Genomic DNA, 23,185 nt, shown 5'->3' on the forward strand with positions numbered 1-23,185 from the left:
CATTGTGTCAAATTTTTACTGTATTTCCTTTATGTCAAGGTGGTGCTGTGGGAGAGAATAATCTACTTTGCTTGTGTCCTTTTTCATCTCTATAGCTGTACCACACTGGGGAGGATTCAGTCTGTTTTGCAAGAACTCTAACCTGTATGAAAAAAAAAAAAAAAAAAATCAAGCCCAGAGCATTCAGTAGTTCTTATCTAGGCAGCACCAGGCCATCCTCCTGGGGCTTTGTGGGTCACAGGTCATAAAGGTGGGGACAGTGTTTTCACAAAGGCTGGTGAGTGCTACTGACATCTGAGGGTTATTAAGAATGCTATATATCAGCTCTTCATAAGAGTCCCTCACAAGAAAGAACTGACGTACCCAACATACCAATAGCACTGCCCTGGGACACACTAGCTCACATCCGTCCTTCCAAATGCTATAGCTCATTTAACCAGTCTACAGCTTTCTCTTTATTTCTTCTAATGACAGCCTTATAGAATAGATAATACGTGATCAGGAGCTCCAGACTTTATTAACAGTACTAATAGTTACTATTCTCAAAGTCTTACAAACATCGGGAAGAGGTAATGGATGGATAATGCTACTTGGAAGAGAGGAGGGGCATCTCCCAAGTAACCTGGGAACACCCTCAGACTCTCCATAATGAGAGGCAAGTGGAATGAGCATTAATTAGCCTTCTTCTCCAGCACTCCAAGCCCTGCTTTCTTTCTGCCACACCACAGCAGGTAAAAGAAGTCAGAGACTCAGCTCTGCTGGACCTCTTGCTCCTAAGAAAATGTAATCCCATGACAACCCTCATTGCTCTCTTCCCCCCATCATAAGGAAATAATTTACTACTTCATGCTTTTCAAAGCCTGCAACCAGAAGCTACTGCTGAGCATGATAATTTGCATAGAGCGGTTCATTGGTTAACCAGCTCTTTCTAAATGGCCTAATATCCCGTATTCAGCAACCTGCAACTTTCACAAACTACATCACTGGGTAAGAAAGCACATTCTTAAAAACTGCTTTCTGTTAAATCCCATGACTCACAGACAGAGTAGAATTTTCTGGGGAAAAAAAATTTTAAAACATTTACTTATTTTTGAGAGAGAGAGCAAGCATGAGCAGGGGAGGGTCAGAGAGAGAGAGGGAGACATAATTCCAAGCAGGATCCAGGCTCTTAGCTGTCAGCACAGAGCCCGACATGGGACTCGAACCCACAAACCACAACGAGATCATGACCTGAGCCGAAGTTGGATGTCCAACTGAATGAGCCACCCAGGTGCCTCGCTGGGAAAAAATTTTAAACAATTACGTGGGAGTTTAAGAGAAGAGAGGGGATGGGACACCTGGGTATTTTGTTTGTGAAAACCGTAACCCACGACCAGGAGTGACAGCTATTGCTCCCATCAGAAAGTCAGCAGTGAGACTTTAGGTGGCTTGCCACCAACCAAAGATTTCCCAAGATGGTTCTAATTTCAAACTGCCTGACCATTATCCTTAAAAACTATTTAAGTCTACTAAAAGTTCCAAATATTTTGGCTTCCAACTGAAATTTCTCATACCCAGAGGCCCAATTCCCCTTTGTCAGCATGTCCCAATTTTCAGTATATGGTTTGGATGGACGCTGTGGATTCCCATAAGCAACAGCATCAACACAACTGTGGTCCTCTTTTTTTTTTTTTATCAATTTTTTTAAAGTTTATTTATTATTGAGAGATAGAGAGACACAGAATGTGAGCAGGGAAGGGGACAGAGAGAGGGGGATACACAGAATCCAAAGCAGGCTCCAGGCTCTGAGCTGTCAGCACAGAGCCCGACGTGGGGCTCGAACTCACAGACTGTGAGATCATGACCCAAGCCGAAGTCGGTCACCTAACCAACTGAGCCACCCAGGTGCCCCCAACTGTGGTCCTCTTATGGCCTGTGCCCACCTTCAACACTGCCTGCCTCTTCTTACTACTATGCAAAATGACTGCCTCCCCCTCCAAGATCCCAGCCACTGGGTCATTTCAGCCTTGGGAGGCCCACAGGAAGAATTAAACCAGAGCTCCCTAAAATGAAGGAGAGCTGCTTCCAAAGATAGGAAGTTCCAGTCTCTGGAGTTATTTGCTTATTATAGTACAAGAAATCTGAGCACAATTGGGGAGGAGGAGCAGAAGACCCTTCCAGGCACTTCCAGCACCAACTTTCTGGGAGTTAGTCCAAAGGGAGGCAGGGGGGCCAACTCCTCCCTCATTCGGCTAACAGGAGCATGAATTGGTCGCTCAGCCTTAGTGAGGAACGTCTCCAAGGCCCGGGGCTTCTGAGCTATATTTGTTCCAAGAGGATTGATTCTAAAGGACTTTAGAGCATGTCACCCCAGAATACAATACTTTGCTATATTGATTATTTTGAGTTAAAGGCACCTGAGAAACAGCAGGTACAAGAAGGGCACTCTGGCCTTCCTTTTTCTCCTTGAAAGCAGGGGATAATTCCCGTTAGGTGTCCTCCCTTTACCAGGAAGAAGGAAGACATTCTTATGAAGGACCCATGAAGGACCAGAAGTTGAGATGGAGCAAATCCTAAACAAACATTCCTTGTGAAAATAATTCTTGGAGCACCTGGGTGGCTCAGTTGGTTAAGCATCCAGCTCTTGATTTCGGCTCAGGTCATGATCTCACAGTTTGTGGGTTCCGAGCCCCACTGCACCAGTGCAGGGCCTGCTTGGGATTCTCTCTCTTTCAAAATAAATATACAAACTTTAAAATAATTCTTTTCTTTCTAGTAGATCTGCCCACACAGTTAAGTCACTTTTCCACACCTGCCTCTCTTTGTTCAACCTAATATAAAAGCAAGCAGGTTATGCCATTTTTTTAGGTCTTTATTTCATTCGGAGGGCTCCCAAATCACATAAAACTTATATTAAATAAACATGTACGGCTTTCTCCTGTTAATCTGTCTGTGTCAGCCAGACATACTAGGAAAGTCAAAGAAAACTTCTTCCTCCCCTGCCATGTTAGAGAACAATTTGAACACAGCAGGATGAGTAATTATGTCTGTGGGAGACACTCACTGAAGGCAGAAAACTGCACTCAGCTGAATGGAGCTACACAGGAATACTTGAAATGCATGCCTCAGTTCAAACAGCACTTAGGAACTTCCAAAGCACATGTGGTGTTACACACATCCAATTTCAGATAACCCCCCTTCCACAACTTCACAGTAACTCATAAGCTACAACTCTTTCAACACCCACTTCCACAATCAAATTTCCATCTTTTTGAGATCAAGTACCAAACTTTTCATAGTACTTATGTATTTCTTCTTAACCATTTAACATTTGTAAAACCGTAATACCATTTTAAATAGTTTGCCTTTTGTTTTGTTTTGTTTTGTTTTGTTTTTAGAAAGAGAAAGAGTACAAGGTGGGGTGAGATGAGGATAGAGAGCAGAGAGAGAGAGGAAGAGAGAATCCCAAGCAGGCTCCACACTCAGTGCAGAGCTCCACAAAGGACTTGATCCCATAACTCTGAAATCATGACCTGAGCCCAAATCAAGAGTCAAAGAGGGTCAATGGACTAAGCCACCCAGGCGTCCCCATTTTCCCTTAAGGCCTGTGGTTTTTATTATGCAATTATGCATAGTGTGACTTTTTAGGAATGCATGTTCACATTGTGTGACAACAGGAATGTTTCCAGAGCTCTAACCTAAAGAGGCAGGGCATAGAGAAAGAGTACATAAGACTTATTTATAATAATTGTGTGTGTGGGGGGGGGGTTGTTTTTGTTTTTGTTTTTGTTTGTAAGAAATACAGTAGGGGTGCCTGGCAGGCTCAGTTGGTGGAACATGTGACTCTTGATCTCAGGTTGTAAGTTTATGCCCCGTCTTGGGGGCAGAGATTACTTTTAAAGTCTTAAAAAACTAAAAAAAAAACTAAAAATAAAAAGAAATACACTGTCTAATAAAAGGAAAATACGAAATAAATGTTGATATGATAGATTAAATGCGCTACACCAATTACAATGTTTACTTTTAAGAATTTTCAGTTAACTGTTGGTCTTCGGCTAAGGTCATGGTCTAGTGGTTTGTGGGGTCGAGCCCCACATCGGGCTCTCTGCTGTCAGTGCAGAGCTGGCTTGTGATCCTCTGTCTGTCTGTCTGTCTCTCTCTCTCTCAAAAATATATGTAAACAGAATTCTTATGTAAAAATGCTCACAATGTCATGTGATAACAAGTTAGGATATAAAATAGTACACACCATGGCACATGGGTGGCTCCATCGGTTGAGCATCTGACATCTGATTTCAGCTCAAGAAGTGATCCCAGGGTCATGAGATCAAGCCCCACATCAAGCTCTGAGCTGCACCTGGAGGCTGCTTGAGATTTTCTCTCTCTCCTTCCCTTTGCCCCCACTCATGCACAATACATACATACATACATACATACATACATACATAGAGTGCATACAGTATGTTCTAATTAATTGCATTTTTTTAAGTTTACTTATTTATTTATTTATTTATTTAAAGAGAGAGCACATGCTGGGGAGGGGCAGAGAGAGAGAGGGAGAGAGGGAGAGAGAGAATCCCAAACAGACTCCACACTGTCAGCATGGAGCCTGACACAGCTCAATCTCATGAACTGTGAGTTCATGACCTGAGCCAAGATCAATAGTTGGACACTTAACTGACAGAGCCACCCAAGCACCCCTAATTTACTGTACTTTAATACTAGAATGAAATAAAACAAAATACTAACAGGGTTTGTTCTCTCTGGGATTACAAATGATATTTACTTTCTTCTTTATACTTTTCTGCTATTTCCCAGATTTCCTCTGATAACTATGTATTATTTTTTATAAGGCAGAAATACAGTTCTAAAATATCATGAATGTTACTTAATTCATCATTTGCTATAAAGATTTGGTCAGTATCTAGTACTGACGCACCTATAATGGATTCCATTACTAATGGTGAATTTCTGACTTATATCCCTTCTTCAAGATGCTACAATACCATAATGCTTACAACATTTTAAGAAATAAAAAGGCAATAGAGGAGGACTACTTAAAAACATTCAGTGAATGCTCCCCTCCTCAAAAAAAAGATAAAAAATTAAGAACCTAAGGGAAAATGAAAATGGCCAATAATACATAGTCTCAGGTTCAAACATGAATAATTACATTAAATGTAAATGATCTAAACATCCAGTGAAAAGGCAAAGATTGTCAGACTGGATCAAAAAGCAAGTCTTAACTACATGTTGCTTATAAGAGACACACTTTTGAATATAGTAAAACCTTGGATTGCGAGTAACTTGTTCTGTGAGTGTTCTGCAAGACTACCAAACATTTCTAATAAATTTTAACTTGAGAAACAAGCCATGTCTTGCAATACGATTAGTATGTGACGTCAAATATCACATGATCACAACTGAGCCAATGGTTCTTGAAATGAGCTTTGATATACAAGTGTTTTGGATTATAAGCATGCTTCCAGAATGAATTATGCTCACAAACCAAGGTTTTACGGTATAAGACACAAATTGGTTGATGGGGCTCCTGGCTGGCTCGATCAGTAGAGCATGCAACTCTTGATCTCTGAGTCAAGCGCTACATTGGACATAGAGCTTACTTTTAAAAAAAAGGCTAAAATGGGGTGAAAGTTAAAAGGATGGCATAACCATCAGACAAACATTTGAAGATAAAGAATATTACCAGAGATAAAATGGATCATTTTATAAGAGGATCAATTCATTAAGGAAACAACAATCATAAATGTGTGTACACTTAATAGAACTTCAAAATACATTAAATAAAAAATGACAGAATGGGACAGACAAAAAACACAATCATGTTTGGAAAACACCCTTCTCCCAGTAACTGAGAGAATTAGATGATTTCCACCACCACCACCAAAAAATCAGTAATGGAGAAGATTTGAGCAATACCAGCAATCAACTTGAACCCTGTACCCAATAACTGTAGAGTATATGTTCTTTTTAAGGGCACACGGAACATTCACATAAAACAATAGCTTTAAAAGGAATTAATATGTACAGAATATGTTCTTTGATTACCACAAAAGTAAATTAGAGGGGTGCCTGGGTGATTCAAGTCGGTTGAGCAACTACTTCACCTCAATTCATGATCTCACAGTTCGTGAGATCAAGCCCTGCAGCGGGCTCTGCACTCATAACAGAGCCTGCTTGGGATTCTTTCTCTCCACACCTACCCCTCTTCTAAATAACTAAATAAACTTTAAAAAGATAAAAAAATCTTCTAAAAATTAAAAAACTAAAAATTAAAAAAATTAGAAGGGGCATTTTAAAAAGACATCTAGGGGGCGCCTGGGTGGCTCAGTCAGTTAAGCACCTGACTCTTAATTTTGGCTCAGGTCATGATCTCATGGTTTGTGAGTTTGGGCCCCACATTGGGCTCTGCGCTGACAGTGTGGAGCCTGCTTCGGATTCTGTTTCCCTCTCTCTCTAACCTCCCGTGACTTGCTCTCAACATCTCTCTCAAGATAAATAACAATAAACTTAAAAAAATAAATAAAATAAAAAGACATCTAAGCTTCAGATGGGGAATTAAAAGGGATGCCTTTTAATGTCTTCCAAGGGAGACTGGGTGGTTCAGTTGAGCATACAACTCTTGAGTTCAGCTCGGGGCATGATCTCAGTTTGTGGGTTTGAGCCCTGCGTTGGGCTCCACACTGAACAGGATTTTCCTAAGAATAAAATCCAAAAAGGGGCGCCTGGGTGGTTCAGTCAGTTGAGCAGCCAACTTTGGCTCAGGTCATGACCTCCTGGTTCATGGGTTCGAGCCCTGTGTCAGGTTCTGTGCCGACAGCTCAGAGCCTGGAGCCTGCTTTGGATTCTGTGTCTCCCTCTCTCTCTGCCCCTCCCCTGCTTGTGCTCTGTCTCTAAGATAAATAAAACATTAAAAAAAAATTTTTTAAAGAATAAAATCCAAATGGATCAAAGAAATTTAAACAGAAAAATAAGGGGAAGGAAGTTAGAGGGGGAGAGAAAAATCGGGGGGATGGAGGCTACTTCCAGACTAAATTTTGACAGGTTACAGAACTTAAGAGTACATGAACTTCAGCATCCTGCAATCTGGAGACAGGAAGTATCCAAACCTGTCCACTACTCATACCAAGGGCCAGCCCCAACTCTACTCAGGTTGTAACCTGCTCCTCTTTCACAATGGCAATCTGTTCACATCCCTCTCTAAAATCAACCACAGGCCCATGACAGAGTCACTGACACCAAGGCAAGTAACCAAACTAGGGCTTAATACCTAACCTAATTGCAGTTTCAACCCCTCTGTAAAATGTAGTCTTCCCTCCCCCCCACCCCCTTCAAGAAATATAGTCTTAGCCAGTTAGTCAGGAATTTTGCAGTCAGCACCAATGAGGTCATTTGCTGTATGGCCCTCTCTATCCCCCACCCAAAGGATATGAGGAAATCTACAAGTTAAGACCCCATGTTATTCCTAAGGGAAAGTGACAGTGCCTGAAACAATTCTTTCTTTTCTTTTGCTAGTAACTTCTTTGCTCCACTCTCCTTTCCATAAAAATCTTCCATTTTATAAAACTTGAAGTTCCTTTCTATTTGCTAGATGGGATGTTGCCTGATTCATGAATTGTTAGGGTTTTTTTTTTTCAAATTATTTTATTTTTAAGTAATCTCTACGCCCAATGTGGGGCTCGAACCCACAACCCGGAGATCAAGGGTTGCATGCTCCACTGACGGAGCCAGCCAGGCGTTCCCAATTCATGAAGTGTTTAGTAAGGCCAATTACATCTTCATATTTACTCAGGTGATATACGTTTTTTAACACCCCAAACCACATTCCACTGAAACGCCACATCCCCCACTAGTTACTCGTCTTCCCTCCATTGCCAAAGGTCTTAAAAGATCATAACCTCCCCTCCCTGGCTTCAATTCCTTAGTTCCCCAGTACTCTCCAACCCCCAGTGCCATAGCTTCTGCTCTCTGGAAACCAAAGATGCCAAAAACCCCAGGAATCCTGGTCTCCCCCTTACTAACTTCTAGAGTATAGGGTGCTGTCTGACAAAACCCAAGCCTCTCCCACCCCAAACCCCCAGATTCTTTCCTCTTCAGGCAGGTTGTAACCTCCATCACTTTATTTTCTTTCTATGTTTGCTACAGGAATGTCTGCCTTTTAACTTTGGGTTTCTTTTTTTTTTTTTTAAGATTTTCTTTTTTTTAAGTAATCTCTACACCCAACATGGAGCTAGAACTCACACCCTGGAGGGGCGCCTGGGTGGCGCAGTCGGTTAAGCGTCCGACTTCAGCCAGGTCACGATCTCGCGGTCCGTGAGTCCGAGCCCCGCGTCGGTCTCTGGGCTGATGGCTCAGAGCCTGGAGCCTGTTTCCGATTCTGTGTCTCCCTCTCTCTCTCTGCCCCTCCCCCGTTCATGCTCTGTCTCTCTCTGTCCCAAAAATAAATAAACGTTGAAAAAAAAAAAAATTTTAAGAACTCACACCCTGGAGATCAAGAGTCGCTTGATGCACTGACCGAGCCAGCCAGGTGCCTCAGAATGCCTGCCTGCCTTTTAAATGGAGAGGTCTCCACTGCTGGTCTTTCCCTTCTCATTCTACATTAGGTTTTTCCAAGGTTGTAAGATTCCTTTGAGAAGCTGAGAGATACTAAGAACTCTCTTCTAGGAAAAGTATTCAGAAAAACTGTGTAACTGCAGGAAACCACTAGAACACATTCTTGAGGACCCCAGTTCCCCAACATGTCCCCATGGGTTGGTTCATTTACTCCTAGGGAAGCGTGTCCCCCAGTGGACCCTTTCACAGGCAAAAAAGGTCCAAAACTGAGATACACAAACCCCAAATAAGTCTTTGAAGATGTTCTGCCCCAGGAGAGATCTTATACTAAGAAAAGCCAGCATCAATTCACTAGTTGTTCCCAAGCATGAAAGTAGGCTTAGTAGCCTTGGACTAATATTATGCTAGGTACCCAATGAATATTTATCAACTGACATATTGCTTTAAGAGTTGTAAGTTGTTTTTTTTTTTAACAGCAAAAAAGTTGACAGTGTCCCTAGGAATGTTAAAAAAAAAAAACCACAGGCCCAAAATGGTGTCACTTAGGTTAACCTAAATGCAGTTTCAATCCTTGAAAATGTAACTGTTAACCAGTCAACATGGAATTTCCTGGTCAGCACTAGAAGTTTACTGATAGAACCCTCCCCCTTCTGCTCCCCTTAGGAAGGCAACCTTGCCTAAAACAATGGATTCTATACCAATAATTTCCTTTTTCCCTCTCCCTCCAACCTTTGAAAAAGGCTTCCTTTTCTGTAGACTTCTGGAGCTCCCCTCTACTTACTAGATGGAATGCTGCCCAATTCGTGAATCGATTAGTAAAGCCAATTAGGTCTTTAAAATTTAGTCGGTTGAATCTTTTGTTATTTAACAGGAATAATGCTACCAAAGCCGAAGAAAATTCGTGCTGATAAAGAATCCTATTACAGAGAACATTTTCATTACTATGGTTACAAAATACTGCCATTGTTTCTGAGAACACCACTGGAGGAGTTCAATGAGCATGGAGTGAACCCCAAAAGACTGAATTCTTTCCTAGTTTTGGTGAACTACACACACCAAGGATCCCAGCGTTAGGAGACACAGTCCTCTGTAAAATCACGGAGATACAAGGCAAGAACAAAAAACTGGAAAATAAATCCTATGAAGACCTTGTGGGCTTTATTTCAAAGTGTAGCTGACCAGTTTATAAAAATGATAAACAAACCGAAGTCTGATTTTCCAGCTCTCCTAGTTATCTTTGCATAAATAAGATTTAAAGGGTTGTGTGTACGTGTTTTTCTCACTTTTGTTTCAACTGGACAGTGTTCATGAGGGGGAAAAAATGTTGTTTAATCACTGTCTACTGCAACCTTACTCCAAACCCGCAAGTGGTTTCAAAATCTATTCTGTGATAAAAACCTCCTCTAACTTTTTCCATAACAGCTGCTTTCCTTAAACAATCAGCTCAACTTTAATCTTACAAGGCAAACTACAGCAGAAAAGCCAAAGTAAAATCCTGTTTCCTTTAAAATTCAAACAGATGTTTTATGTAACCAAACCAACCCACTATTTGAATTTCCTTACACATACACTGCACTGATTCCCACATTATGTTCTAAAATCTTGCAAAGGCTCACTTTAGACTACTTGGAAAACCTGATCATTTAAGACAATCACAGTAGTTTAGATTAGTAACTGGATTAATATTGCTCTGAAGATCCAATCTCAACCCAAATTCAACTGACAACCTCAAAATGTAAGGAAATTTCACTAGACACAAAGAACACAGGATCTTTAGAGTGTTAAAAAGAAAGACCCCCAAGTCAGTAAACCAAGACCTCGTATCTAATCTAAGTGCAGTTTCAACCCTCCAACTATGTAATCTTAACCACTTAGCATGAGAATTTCCTGGTCAGCACTAGGAAATTTACTGATACATCCATTCCCCTCCCCTTAAGAGGGCGACCTTGCCTAACACAATGGATTCTTTGCTAATAGTTTCCTTTTTTCCACCCCTTTCTTTAAAAAAAAACCTTCCTTTCTTGTATTTCTGTGATGCTCCCCTCTACTTGCTAGATGGGATAAGCTTGATTCATGAAACAATTAATAAAGCCAATTAGATCTTTAGAATTTACTCAACTGAATTTTTTAAATGATTTTTCTTATTTATTTTTTGAGAGAGGGAGGAGGGACAAGGGTGGAGGGGACAGAGGATCCGAATCAGGATCCACACTATCAGCACAGAGCCCGATGTGGGAGTCCAACCAACTCACGAACCGTTGAGATCATGACCCAAGCCTAAGTTGGACGCTTAACTAACTGAGCCGCCCAGGTGCCCCAAATTTTTTTAATTTAACGACAGTTATAATTACAGGTACTGAAAACAACTCAAAAGGTAAAATGTAATTGTATCCAATGGCTAGCTCTGCAGACATCCCATCTTATATAAGGACTTCCTTTTTAATGTCAAACTATCTATCATGGATGAACTGGCCACAATCTACTCTGAATTGTAAGCAGACGATGCCATCCTTCTTGTTCTACCCTTGCAGTTCACATTAAAACACCCGGGACATGGAAAAGTAAGATTCCAAGGATCACAGCTGACTCACTCCCAGGTCTTGAATAGCTGTGGCAAATCTACAGGTGACATTTATACAGAAAACCAGGCAGAAGCAAACAATGGAGAAGAGATTATCTCATTACAGTCAGAGGCTGCCTTCCACTCCCTACAGGTCGGCCCTCTTCAAGCCTCCCAGCCAAGGCATCCCACTCAGACTCCCAGCCAAGCATCCCACACAGCCGAAAGCTATTTGTCAGCTTGCCCAGGTCAGCTATAAAGCAGCCCAAGAAAACAAATCTGAGTGATCAACCCTCAAGCTAACTCTCCAACCAACATGGCCACCTTCACTCTCTACTGCTTAAAGTAAGTGACAGACTGGTGTTCATAACAACCTGAACTTGGCTAACTACACATTTCTGAACGTTCTTTCTCTCTCAGCTCACCAGTGAGCTATATTAGTCAAGAGTTCAACATCAGCCAGTCCCCTTGTCCCACCCTTTGTCAGTGTGGGAGAGCAACTATGTGGGCACTTTACTGCATTCTGCCTGTGTTTTTCAAAAATGAACAGAAAAATAAAAGTGCTGATACTAGTGATACGACAAGACTCAAACTTAATGTAACTGAAACAGAGATGGGCACCTTCGTACAGCAGGAAAAAAATGACTCAAACACCATCTAGGTAGATAGTATCTGTATAAATCTATACATATAAAGAAGATCAAATTTTAAAAAATTGTTAAAAATGACTGAAATAAATCTTCAATGATGATACTGAAAAAGGGTAATTCAGATTTCCTTCATTATTTTTGGTATTTTAGGAATAGAAAAGCACACAAACCTATTAACACATATGCTTATGAATTCACTTCCACTCATCCAACTTTATTTAACACCTCTGGAGAATTCATCATGTTTGAAGGCAAAAGACTACCTACACCTGACTGTTAGCTCAGAAAACATGAATGGCTGCAAAGCAGTACTCAGTGCCTGTTAAAAACTTCCCTGACCAGAGGGCATCTCGCTAGCTCAGTCTGCAGAGCATGCGGTTTTTGATATCAGGGTTGCGAGTTTGAGACCCACATAGAGATTACTCTAAAAAAATAAACAAGGGATGCCTGGGTGGCTCAGTTGGGTAAGCATCTGACTTGATTTCAGCTCAGTTCATGATCTCACAGTTCATGAGCCCTGTGTAGGGCTCTGCACCAACAACAAGGAGCCTGCTTTGGGATTCTCTCTATCCGCCCCTTCCCAGCTCAGGCATGCTCTCTCTCAAAATAAATAAGTATTTTTCAAAAATAAACAAATAGGGGCGCCTGGGTGGCGCAGTCGGTTAAGCGTCCGACTTCAGCCAGGTCACGATCTCGCGGTCCGGGAGTTCGAGCCCCGCGTCAGGCTCTGGGCTGATGGCTCAGAGCCTGGAGCCTGTTTCCGATTCTGTGTCTCCCTCTCTCTCTGCCCCTCCCCCGTTCATGCTCTGTCTCTCTCTGTCCCAAAAATAAATAAACGTTGAAAAAAAAAATTAAAAAAAAAATAAACAAATAAATAAACAAACAGAAACAAAACTTCCTCAATCACCCAATATTTCACAAAAAGAGTAGGACCAAATACAGCACAGCACCTACAGTATAACCTTAATTTTGCTAAGTAAAATCACATATACTAAATAAGGGTGACTGGACTATAAAATATCAGAATATGGTTCTCTGGGTGGTAAGTGTGATGTTTTTCCCTTTGAGTCTCACAAATACCCCCAATTCATTCAAAAGCACATCAGTCATGAACAGAATGTGTGCCTGGATGTCTTCCAAAGGGAAGAAGCATCATGTGATGTAATGAGGACCTAATATTTCCAATCACTATTAACAAAGAGCTATAGGGAGAGTTTTCCATCCAAAAGCACTCAACAGGGGGATCACCTAGTTCATGATAGGTACTCCGTCTAGGGGAGAGAGGAAACTCATACATGCAGTAACCAGGAAACAAGTCCTGTGCATCAGATGACCGAGTACTAGGTGGTGTGGACAAAACTAAGTGCACATTCAGAGAGAACTCTCAAAGCTCAGGGAAGATCATTCCTAAGGAAATGCTTCTTGAGCTTATTTACTTTTTGTGGAAGTCTTCATGGACTCTGGAAGTCTTCATGGACTCTGTGTGTGTGTGTGTGTGTGTGTGTGTGTGTGTGTGTGTGCATGCGTGTCTGTGTGTGTTTTCAGCTACAATCTGGAGGTGATCAGATGCCCTGATGAGGAAGACCCATTCCAGTTCACACTTCCTCAGAGGCCACAGTCTTTTTTTTTTTTAATTTTTTTTTTTTCAACGTTATTTTTGGGACAGAGAGAGACAGAGCATGAACGGGGGAAGGGCAGAGAGAGAGGGAGACACAGAATCGGAAACAGGCTCCAGGATCCGAGCCATCAGCCCAGAGCCTGACTGCGGGGCTCGAACTCACGGACCGCGAGATCGTGACCTGGCTGAAGTCGGTCGCTTAACCGACTGCGCCACCCAGGCGCCCCAGAGGCCACAGTCTTAAGAGTCTCCTATGTGGGCTTTGGTTACCTCTAACTCTGAGGAACCCAGGTTTTATTAACCACTGTTAATAGTGAGAAACGGTGGAAATTACAAGAAATCTCAACACAAAGCCACTCTTCACAAACCCTTGCATTAAGGAACTTGACCAAACTCTAACATGGCCTCTGGCAGCCTAAGGCTGCATCCCTGGGATGACCCAGCTGTCTTTTGCCTTTCAGTTCTAGTCTGGAAAAGCTCTGAGCTGTAGGGAATACTTATACATCTCAATGGGACAGGAAGAATGCACAACTGTAAGCCCTCTTTCGTAAATGCTCTAAGAAAAGGAGGTTGGAGCCTGTTTCAGGTGCTGGCTAGAACAGCAAAATCTGGTCTGGAAGAAGCTAGACCTTATCTACCCATAACTGGCAGCTAGCAATATCTATCAAAACAGCCCAATAGCTGTGTATTCAACTGCCTTTGGTCCTTTATAGGCAACCATAATAAGCAACAGTTACTCATTATTTATACAGAGCAAGAATAATGAGGAATGGCAGTCTTGCAGTTAAGAGCCCCAACTTGAGTCAGGTGGGCCAGTGTTCAAGGCCTGGCTCCACTACCAGGTAACATCAGTCAAGTTAATTATTTCTCTGTACTTCAGCTCCCTCCCCTGCAAAAGAAGGCCAATTAGAACATTAATTGCCCCTGAAGGTTGCTGTGAAAAATGTATGACATAATGTAGGTAAAAACAGGTAGCACATTGTAGACATGAAATTAAAACTTCAGCTATTGCTTTTACTATCATTAATGTTTATACTTGCCTGGCGTAAACCCTGCCAAGCTTTATTCTCAAATTGCCTTGAAAGCATTGTCTGGACTTTTTTAAATTTTTTAAAAATTAAAAAAAATTTGTTAATGTTTTATTTTTATCTTTGAGAGTGTTGCGCGTGTGGGGGAAGGGGAGACATAGTATGTGAAGCAGGCTCTGCACTGACAGCAGAGAGCCCGATATGGGGCTCAGACTCACGAACCGTGAGATCATGACCTGAGCCAAAATCGGATGCTTAACTGACTGAGGCATCCACACACCCCTGGATTTTTCACTTACACATCTCATTTCACCTGACGGTGTATAGTGTCATTTTCTGTAGCAAGTTTCCCCCACACTTCCACCCTTAACTAGCCCTTAAGTTCCAGGACAGCAAGGAATTTCTTTGTTCATCATCCAGTCCTCAGGGACCTACCACCACAGTGCTGAGTGACCAAAAGTGTTGAGTGACCACTCTCTCTTGTAATCTCTCCTTACATTAGCATCCATTAGCAACAGCATGAGCAAAATCTAAGTGTATAGCAGAGTTAGGGCAAAAATAAGATGAACTAGAGGTGAGGTGCAGGTGGGTACGGGCCACTAACAAACTAAGAGTTTTGGGATTCCTTACTGTGTGCTAAATCATGTACTTTGAGACTTTATGTCTAGATCACATATAATCCTCATAACCCCAGGAAGTATTATCACACTCATTCTACAGTTGAGGAAAACTGAGGTTAATAGAGGGTAGGTAACACGTGCACATTCACACCAGCCCTTGTTGTCCAGATTTCCCAATTCAAACCCAGACGTGAGTCCATAGCCCAGGCTCTTTTCTGAGTTACACATCATCCCGTCCTCAGTTAAAGCCCACAAAATTTTATCTCCAGCCTCACACTTCTCCCAACTTAAACATCCAACTGGTGACTTACCCTTTCCATTTAATTTACAATAGGTTTCTCAGGGCACCTGGGTGGCTCATTCATATAAGTGTCCAACCTCAGCTGGCGTCATGATCTCATGGTTCACGAGATCGAGCCCCACATCAGGCTCTGTGCTGATAGTACAAACACTGCTTCGGATTCTGGCTGTCTGTCTGTCTCTCTCTGCCCTTCCCCTGCACATGTGTACATGCTTGCCCTGTCTCTCAAAATAAATAAATAATAAACAAACAAATATCTGTAATAGGCATCTCAAATGTAACAAAGCCAAAAGAAAACTATGGCTCTTCCTTCCCTAATGTCCTCCTCCTCCCTTTAAGCCTCCTATCTCACCTCATAAATGGCACCATCATCAATCCAGTTGCTGGAGCCAAATACAGAATCGTTCTTATTCCCACACCCTACTTCTAATCCACACAAAAGTGCAGCTCTACCTCTAAAATTTGCCCAGAAGCCAGCAACATCCCACTGTAAGCATAACAGCCTACATTAAGGTACCGCACTCTCTCCTCCTCGGGCTATAGCAACAGCAGATTGTCAAGATTTAAGCTCCATCAGGAGGCATTTTTGTTCACTGCTGCAGCCTGCTTGCACACAGAACAGGCAGTTAAAAAATACTCACTGAAGGAACAGCTCTGACTGCTCTCCCTACCTCCACTCCAGTCCCTACTATGGCTGAGTCTTCACAGCTCCCGAAGGGATCAAAGTGTAAATCAAACCACAGTTCCCACTGAAACAAGAACAAAGCCCAAACTCCAAAGGCAGCTGACAGTCCCTGGCCGCATCAGGACCTGCCTGCCTCTCTACCTCACAGGCCTCACCGATGATACTCCAGCCCTCCTGGACTCCCTTCGGTCCCACCCAAAGGCACTCTGCCACCAGGTCTTGTTCCAGTACTAGCACTTACTGTTTCATTGTTTACATGGTTTACGAAATACCCCCACCCACAAATAAATGGACCCCTGAGGGAAGAGATGATTTTGTCTGGCTCACTGCCCTATCTCTAGCTCCTGGAACAAAACAGATGAAATATGATTATTTCTTCCTCCCTGGTATGGGAGGCCAAGGAGACCTGTGACTGGCTTCTGAAATTCAGGGCTAGGGGCAGTCTTACCCAACTAAGCCCTTAACCTGGACACTAAATCCAGGTGGTGTCATAATTGAATTGAATTGTTGTATGTCCAATTGGTGTCCAGGGAGTTGGGAAACTGGTTGGTATGAGGGGGGAAAAACCCCACACATTTGGTATCAGAAATGCTGTGAGTAAAAAGTTTGTAGGTGCTCAGATTAAACAAAAGCTTGGTAGAATAAAAGATAAACTAAGTAACACAGTTAATTAATTTAAATAAATAGGTAGGTAGACTTAATTACGATATGCCGAGTCCTTTTAATGTACACCTAACAGCCTCATTCGTAGGAAATCATAGTGTCATCACCCCCTCACTGTGTTGAGACCCACCACAGTGTTGCCTCAAGCAGTCCAGAGAAAGCAGAAGTTAACTTTCCTGTGATGAATGGCCAGGATTTGGTTCTTTCCAAAGTCCTGAGAGGGGGATTTTAGAAACGAGTCCTTCAATCCTGCCAAAATATCAACCATACCAATAATTCTTTTACAAGACCCACTTCAGTACTGGTTAATCATTTTCAAAGCCCTAAATTAGCTGTTTGGAGTCACAGAAGGCCTCAAGGGCCTTTCAAAGGAATAGGGGAGGACAGATGCTCCTAAATATCTACAATTACTAAATAATGGAAAGTGTGGCATCAAATTGGAAAGCAACTGGAAACAATGAAAGATGTGCAAAGTTTTGAGATTGGGAACATTCAGAAAATAGCTTTTCCAGTCCACATTGGTCTCAGAAGCCCTGGTAAGGGGGTAAGCATCCTCTCTCTCCTTGCCGGACTCAAGGCAAGGCATTACACCTCGAGTTAAAAATAGTTTCCTCATCTCCAAGAAGTACAACGCGAATGCATGTCAGGTACAGTATTAGACCTCTCAGCGTCACACGGCCACTCGAAAGAGGGCGTATTATCTGCCAGAATAATCGGCCAGTAACGAAAACTCACAGTTTAACCCCTGCATCACTTACCGGCAGGCTTTGACTGCCGTGAGGTTGACTGGATTCGGAAGCAAGAATATCCCCGTACCTGAATGCCCCCCGGAGTTACATTCATTTGAAAACAAACAAACAAAAACACCCCATTAAAATTATGTGCAGAAATGCTGTACAGAATAGGGAGGATAGGCAAGAGGGAGTTCGACATCCGGAAGGCTTTGCTTACTTCGTCTTTTCTTACTCGGCAGGAAGGCGTGAAATTAGCATTAAAGAGTTAAAACTTACTAATTCTGCCCAGATGCGCTACTAACCAGTAGGAGTCGCCTATCCAAAGTAGACAAATATATTTTAAGATATTATATGAGGGTAACTGGCAAGTTCAGTTGAAAGAAGGGACGGGAAGGCTCGAGCTCTGCCCAGGCAGCAGGTAGCGTGCAGCGAGGGTTGCGTCGGGAAACTCAGGAAGCAGGGCTGGGTTAGTCTTCCCTGCGCGCGGCCCTGAGAACCATACTTTGGAAACAAGGTTTCGAGACGTTCTGGAAGGCACAGAGCCAATGCTCTAGGCTTGCAAGATGCCAAGGGCAAACTGCCTGCACCATATGACCCGAGTTTTGTTCACCGCATGAGAAAGAAGACGTTGCCCAAACGTACGTCTTTTTCTGGACTCATCAGGTAAGCCGAACCTGGTGGGCTACGGGGCTCAACCCCACACACCCTTGCCTTGAGGGGTCGGCGACACTCTCCAGGAGCAGTCGGGATCCTTCGCCCGAGCCCTGCCTGCCCCACCCTAAGCGAAGTCCCTAAGACCGGACGGGAAGACCTCAGGGTCTCCTCTTGGGCTTCCCCGAGTGCCTTCCAGCTCGCGCGCGGCACAGGGCTTCCCCGACGGCTGAGCGCCGCGCTCGGGCCCGAGGCACTCACTCAGACTGCGCAGTGTCAGCCCCGGGCGACCCACCACCCGCCTCACTTTCAGCCGAAGATCTGGATCTGGGACTTGCACCCAGGGAAGCCGTAGGTGCCTGGGCTCCCCACCCCGTAGCCCGACCCACCTCCCCCCACCCCCCACCCAGCCGCACGCTTCCCCAGCTCACCTGGCCCGCACAGCACTGCGCTGACATCCTGGCGGCTGACGACCACGGGCTTGCTCGCCCGCTCCCCGCGTCCCTCCGGCCCTCCTGGCTCCCTCCAGCCGCGATCACCCCTTTCTGGACCAGCTCACGCCTCCACGCCGATCTGCCCCAGCCAAGCGCCAGGCACCGCCGCCAGGGTGAAAACAACCGCCGCCAAACCCCGCCCCGCCGCTGCAGACCCCGCCCGCCCCCTCGAGCCACGACAGCCCTTGCTCCGCCCCGTGCCCGCCCCCTCCCAGGCGGTCCGCCGCGGAGCAGGCTCGCCCGGGGCTCGCACTTCCGCTGGCGTCAGGCGGCGGGGCGGCTGCCATCACTTCCCGGTGCAGTGAGAGCTCCGAAGTCCGCCCACCGTCGGGCGGGCCCGGCGCTCCCGTGCTCCCGCGCCGGCCTGACTGCGCTCGGTCCTGAGTAGAGCGCAGCGCCCCTTTGACCGCCAGCTCCAGTTAAGGAGCTGGTTGCTAGCTCCAGTAAAGCTTAAATCCTTAACTGAACGATTGCTGAGTGACCTGTACCGAACCGAACGGAACCAACGCAGTAGGGACCACCGAGTGCGGGTTGACTGTCTGCCTCGCGCCAACGAAGACACGCCCTGGATTCCTGTTTCTGAAATCCCTTACCTCCCTCCTTTGTCAAGAAAACTGAACTACTTTAGGGAAAAGCCCCTCTGCCCAAGTTTCCTTGAATCTATGGGCACCTGGCTGTTCTGCCAGGCACTCTGGGGGATTGAGTGAGAGCCCTTTCCTCCCTTCCCTGGATATTGATCTATTTTCCAGGCTCCATCCCCGCCCAGGGACTTGGTTTGCATCCCTGCCTCCTTTGACCCGACCTACTTTAAAAAGGGGTCCCAAATAATCGCTTTTTACATGCAGAAGACAGAGCACTCCTAGTTTTTCTCCGTACCGAAATCTGCTCTCCTCGCAGCCACTTCAAGAAGAGGAGTTTGTTAGTATGAACCTTGCCCCGTGCCCTTTTACTTTAAAATAAACATTACTGTACCCATTTTACAAATGAGGAAACTAAAGCCCAGACACGTTAAACAACTTGCCCAAAGTTTCACAGCAAAGCTGAAGAAGCAAAATTGGGACTGGAATCCACTTGTCTGACCCCCTAGCACTTGATGCAAAGCCTGCCCTTAAATGGACTCCCTTTCAAGACAGAGCCTTTGGCCAAGGAGTGTCTTCTCTCGAAGAATAGAAGCTGGAGAATAGAAAGTCGAATGGGAACTGAGTTTTTAATGAGCTGCACAGGATCTCCTGGAATCTCAAATACCTGAGTTTAGAGGAAGAAAAATAATGGAGCAGGCCCTACTCAGAGCCATGGAAAGTAACAAGTGGCTCTAACTAAAATTTGGAAATAATAATAAAGCAGAAAAAAAAATTAAAACAGCATAAATAGAAGCAGACTAGTGCAGCAACCTGCTCCATGGTGGCCTGTAACTCATCCCAAACAGAGGTCACTTTGGCCCCATTTCTCACCTGGGGAGATTAGTTGCACATCTAGAGTTTTTGTCCATCTGGGAAGAGCCAAACAGCTACTGGGAAAGGGGAGGTGTGACATCTATGTACGTTTGAGCTGTCTGGGATCCAAGCCTCCTATCCAGTTAGGGTAGCTGAGGCTCAAGAAGGCAGAGGATCCTCACCAGGGACCGCTGGGATAGATAGAGGCGGAGCTGGTAGCAGGATGAGGCCTCCTGACCCTGAATCCTGTGCCCTTTCTGCCAAATCAATTCCAATGTGGGACGGTTCTGTGACTGTTATCATTGCCAGCCTGCTGGGGAGTTAATGAAAGAATAACTCAGGGATTTGTCAATCCTGCCACAAGGTACAGAAAAGCATAGTGGAAGCCCAACCTTCCAGAGTCAGGAAGTTGCAAATTTTAACTCTACCCAGAACTGGCTGGACCACCTGTGAGTCTCAGTTTTATCATCTGCAAAACAAGGCTAATAATGCCCCCTCCAAGGGGCGCCTGGGTGGCTCAATTTGTTGAGTGTCTGTCTCTTGATTTTTGCTCAGATATCCTAGGGTCATGGGATGGAGCCCTGAACCCCGTGGCAGGTTCTGAGTTGAGCATGGAGCCTGCTTAAGATTCTCTCTCTCCTCTCTCTCTGCCTTTCCCCAACTCACACTCACCCTCGAGATCACTCTGCTCTCTCACTCTCTGGCTCTCATGAAGGAAGGAAGGAAGGGAGGGTGGGAGGGAGGGAGGGAGGAAGGAAGGGAGGAAGGAATGACATACACTCTCCAAGGATTAGATAAACTCACCCCTATAGACCATGCCAAACAGGGCCTGGCCTTCTTAAGCAGACTGAATAGCAGCCCTGACTGATATTAATAAAGAAGTTTAAAGGATATTGAGAAATAATCTGTGCAAGCTGATTCCCCCATCCCTGCTGGAAGATTTCAAAGGCATGTGGCCTTGTGTAAAGGTTTACCACCTTCCTTGCTCTGAGGGCTGTACTGTTACTATTTAAGGGCTGGTTGGTAGCATCCTTTGCATCTGTGGTTAGTTAACAAGAAGAGAAGTAATGTCAGCAGACATAACATAAAACAGTGGCACCTTAATTTTATTTTAAGTACTCTGAAGACTTTTTTCAAGGAAGACAGTTGTACATGGTGTTCTTCACATGTAGATACTTTTACAGTCCATCTCTTTTGATTTGGGTTTTTCAGGAATACGCAGTAATAGACCTCCTTTAATAAGACTAGCTCTTGGCACACCATGTGAAATATTTCCCCCACAAAAATTTTCTTAAATTAACTGAATTAGCTCCTTTTATGCAATATAATTATATATGTATATATGAAATATTATAAATAACCAGCTTATAATTTGCTTTTTTCTCCTCCCTAATTTGAAGTGCTTTTTTTGGTTTTTCCTTTTTAGGAAGTAGAAGTCAATGTTGAGTTTGAAACACCACTTACTAAGGGTGCCTGAGTGGCTCAGTCAGTTAAGTGTCTTGAGTTTGGCTCTGGTCATGATATCAAAGTTCTGAGGCTCTGTGCTGACAGCTCAGAGCCTGGAGCCTGCTTCGGATTCTGTGTCTCCCTCTCTCTCCCTCCCCCTCCCCTGCTCTCTCTCTCTCTGTTTCGCAAAAATAAATAGACATTAAAAAAAAAAAAAACTCACTGAACTAAAAACAACAGTGGTATATACTCATATTATTAAAGAAAAAAGCTAGTTATAAACACCCACGAACCTTCATTATAATTTAGTGTCCAGTTCAATAATGGCTTAAAAGCAAATAAAATTAATTACTCTAACTCCCTAAAATTTTCTCACCTTTAAAAAAAAAACAACCTAGTGATGCATTTGGTTAGTTTTTATTTTATTTTTTTAAGTTTATTTATTTATTGTGAGACAGAGAGAGAGAAAGAACATGAGCAGGGGAGGGGCAAAGAGAGATGGAGAAAGAATCCCAAGCAGACCCCCAAGCTGTCAGCAAGGAGCCCAATGTAGGGTTCAAACCCAGGAACCGTGAGATCATGACCTGAGCCAAAACCAAGAGTGGGACACTCTGAGCCACCCAGGAACCCTTCTGTTAGTTTTTAAATAAAAAAGAAGAAAATTCTCTAATCTTCATTATAAACTCTCTAGGGACCTCAATCTACTAGCAGAAATTGTATTAATTTCAATTACAATAAACAACAAAGTCTTCATTTAGAAACAAAGAGCTATAGATTTGGGACCCCAAGCAAAAAATAATCAGAGCTCTGTATTGCCCTTACCCCACTCTTTCTGGTAATTGCATTCTCCTTTATTTCTGCTAAATTCACATATGCACAATGGTTTGTTTTTTTTTTAATGTCGAAAACAGGACAAAACATAAAATAAAAAATAGCATCTCCCTTCTCCACACCCTACTTTTCAATCCCCTCTCCAGAGCCAAACACTTTCAATTATTTTAGCAGTTTTCCCTTATTACCTCCATATTTTCAAATAATATTCTTATACTGCTATTTCCCGATCTGTTGACTGTATTTATTGTACATTATCTTTTGTTTCATGTAGTCTGAAATCTTAACCCACTGAACATTCCATCTGACATCTTGCCGACCTAATCATATCACAGTGTTCATAAAATTAAAGTCAACGTTTATGTAATAATAAATGGTAAAGATATTCTTTGCATAACCACAAAATTGTATAATGATAACATTTTTTCTCGTCAATTTTTTTTTCAATCCCATCCACCTTACCTGAGACAGTATATTCTCATGGTTGAGAGTAGAGACACTAGGGTCTTCTGGGTGGCTCAGTCGGTTAAGCGTCCAACTTCCACTCAGGTCATGATCTCACAGTTTGTGGATTCAAGCCCCGAGTCGGGCTCTGTGCTGACAGCCTGGAGCCTGCTTCGGATTCTGTGTCTCCTCTCTCTGTTCCTCCCCTGCTCACACTCTCTCTCTCTCTCTCTCAAAAATAAATAAGATTTAAAAAAAAATTTTTTTTTTTTTTTAAAGAGTAGAGACTCTGGAGGGGCACCCGGCTGCATCAGTTATAGAACATGTGACTTGTTCTTGGGGTTGTAAGTTCAAGCCCCACGTTGGGTGTAGAAATTACTTAAAAATAAAATCTAAACAAAAAAATATTAAAATCTATACACATTAAACCACTTACAACAGCACCTTGCATGGATTAAGTATTCAGTGTCATGT

At 43.5% G+C, this 23,185-nt stretch overlaps 1 protein-coding gene across 1 annotated transcript in view; it reads right to left on the reverse strand.

Moving 5' to 3' along the window:
- Window positions 1-18,682, reverse strand: part of SERINC5 (serine incorporator 5) — a 104,087-nt gene extending 85,405 nt beyond the window's left edge. Inside the window, exon 1 of the mRNA XM_047856755.1 lies at window positions 18,495-18,682. Within this exon, the coding sequence (XP_047712711.1) occupies window positions 18,495-18,521 (27 nt within the window). The 5' untranslated portion in view covers window positions 18,522-18,682. The remainder of the gene's footprint in view (window positions 1-18,494) is intronic.
- Window positions 18,683-23,185: the final 4,503 nt, after the last annotated feature.

The sequence above is a fragment of the Prionailurus viverrinus genome, chromosome A1 (assembly GCF_022837055.1).
Source record: "Prionailurus viverrinus isolate Anna chromosome A1, UM_Priviv_1.0, whole genome shotgun sequence".
NCBI classification, from domain to species: Eukaryota; Metazoa; Chordata; class Mammalia; order Carnivora; family Felidae; genus Prionailurus; species Prionailurus viverrinus.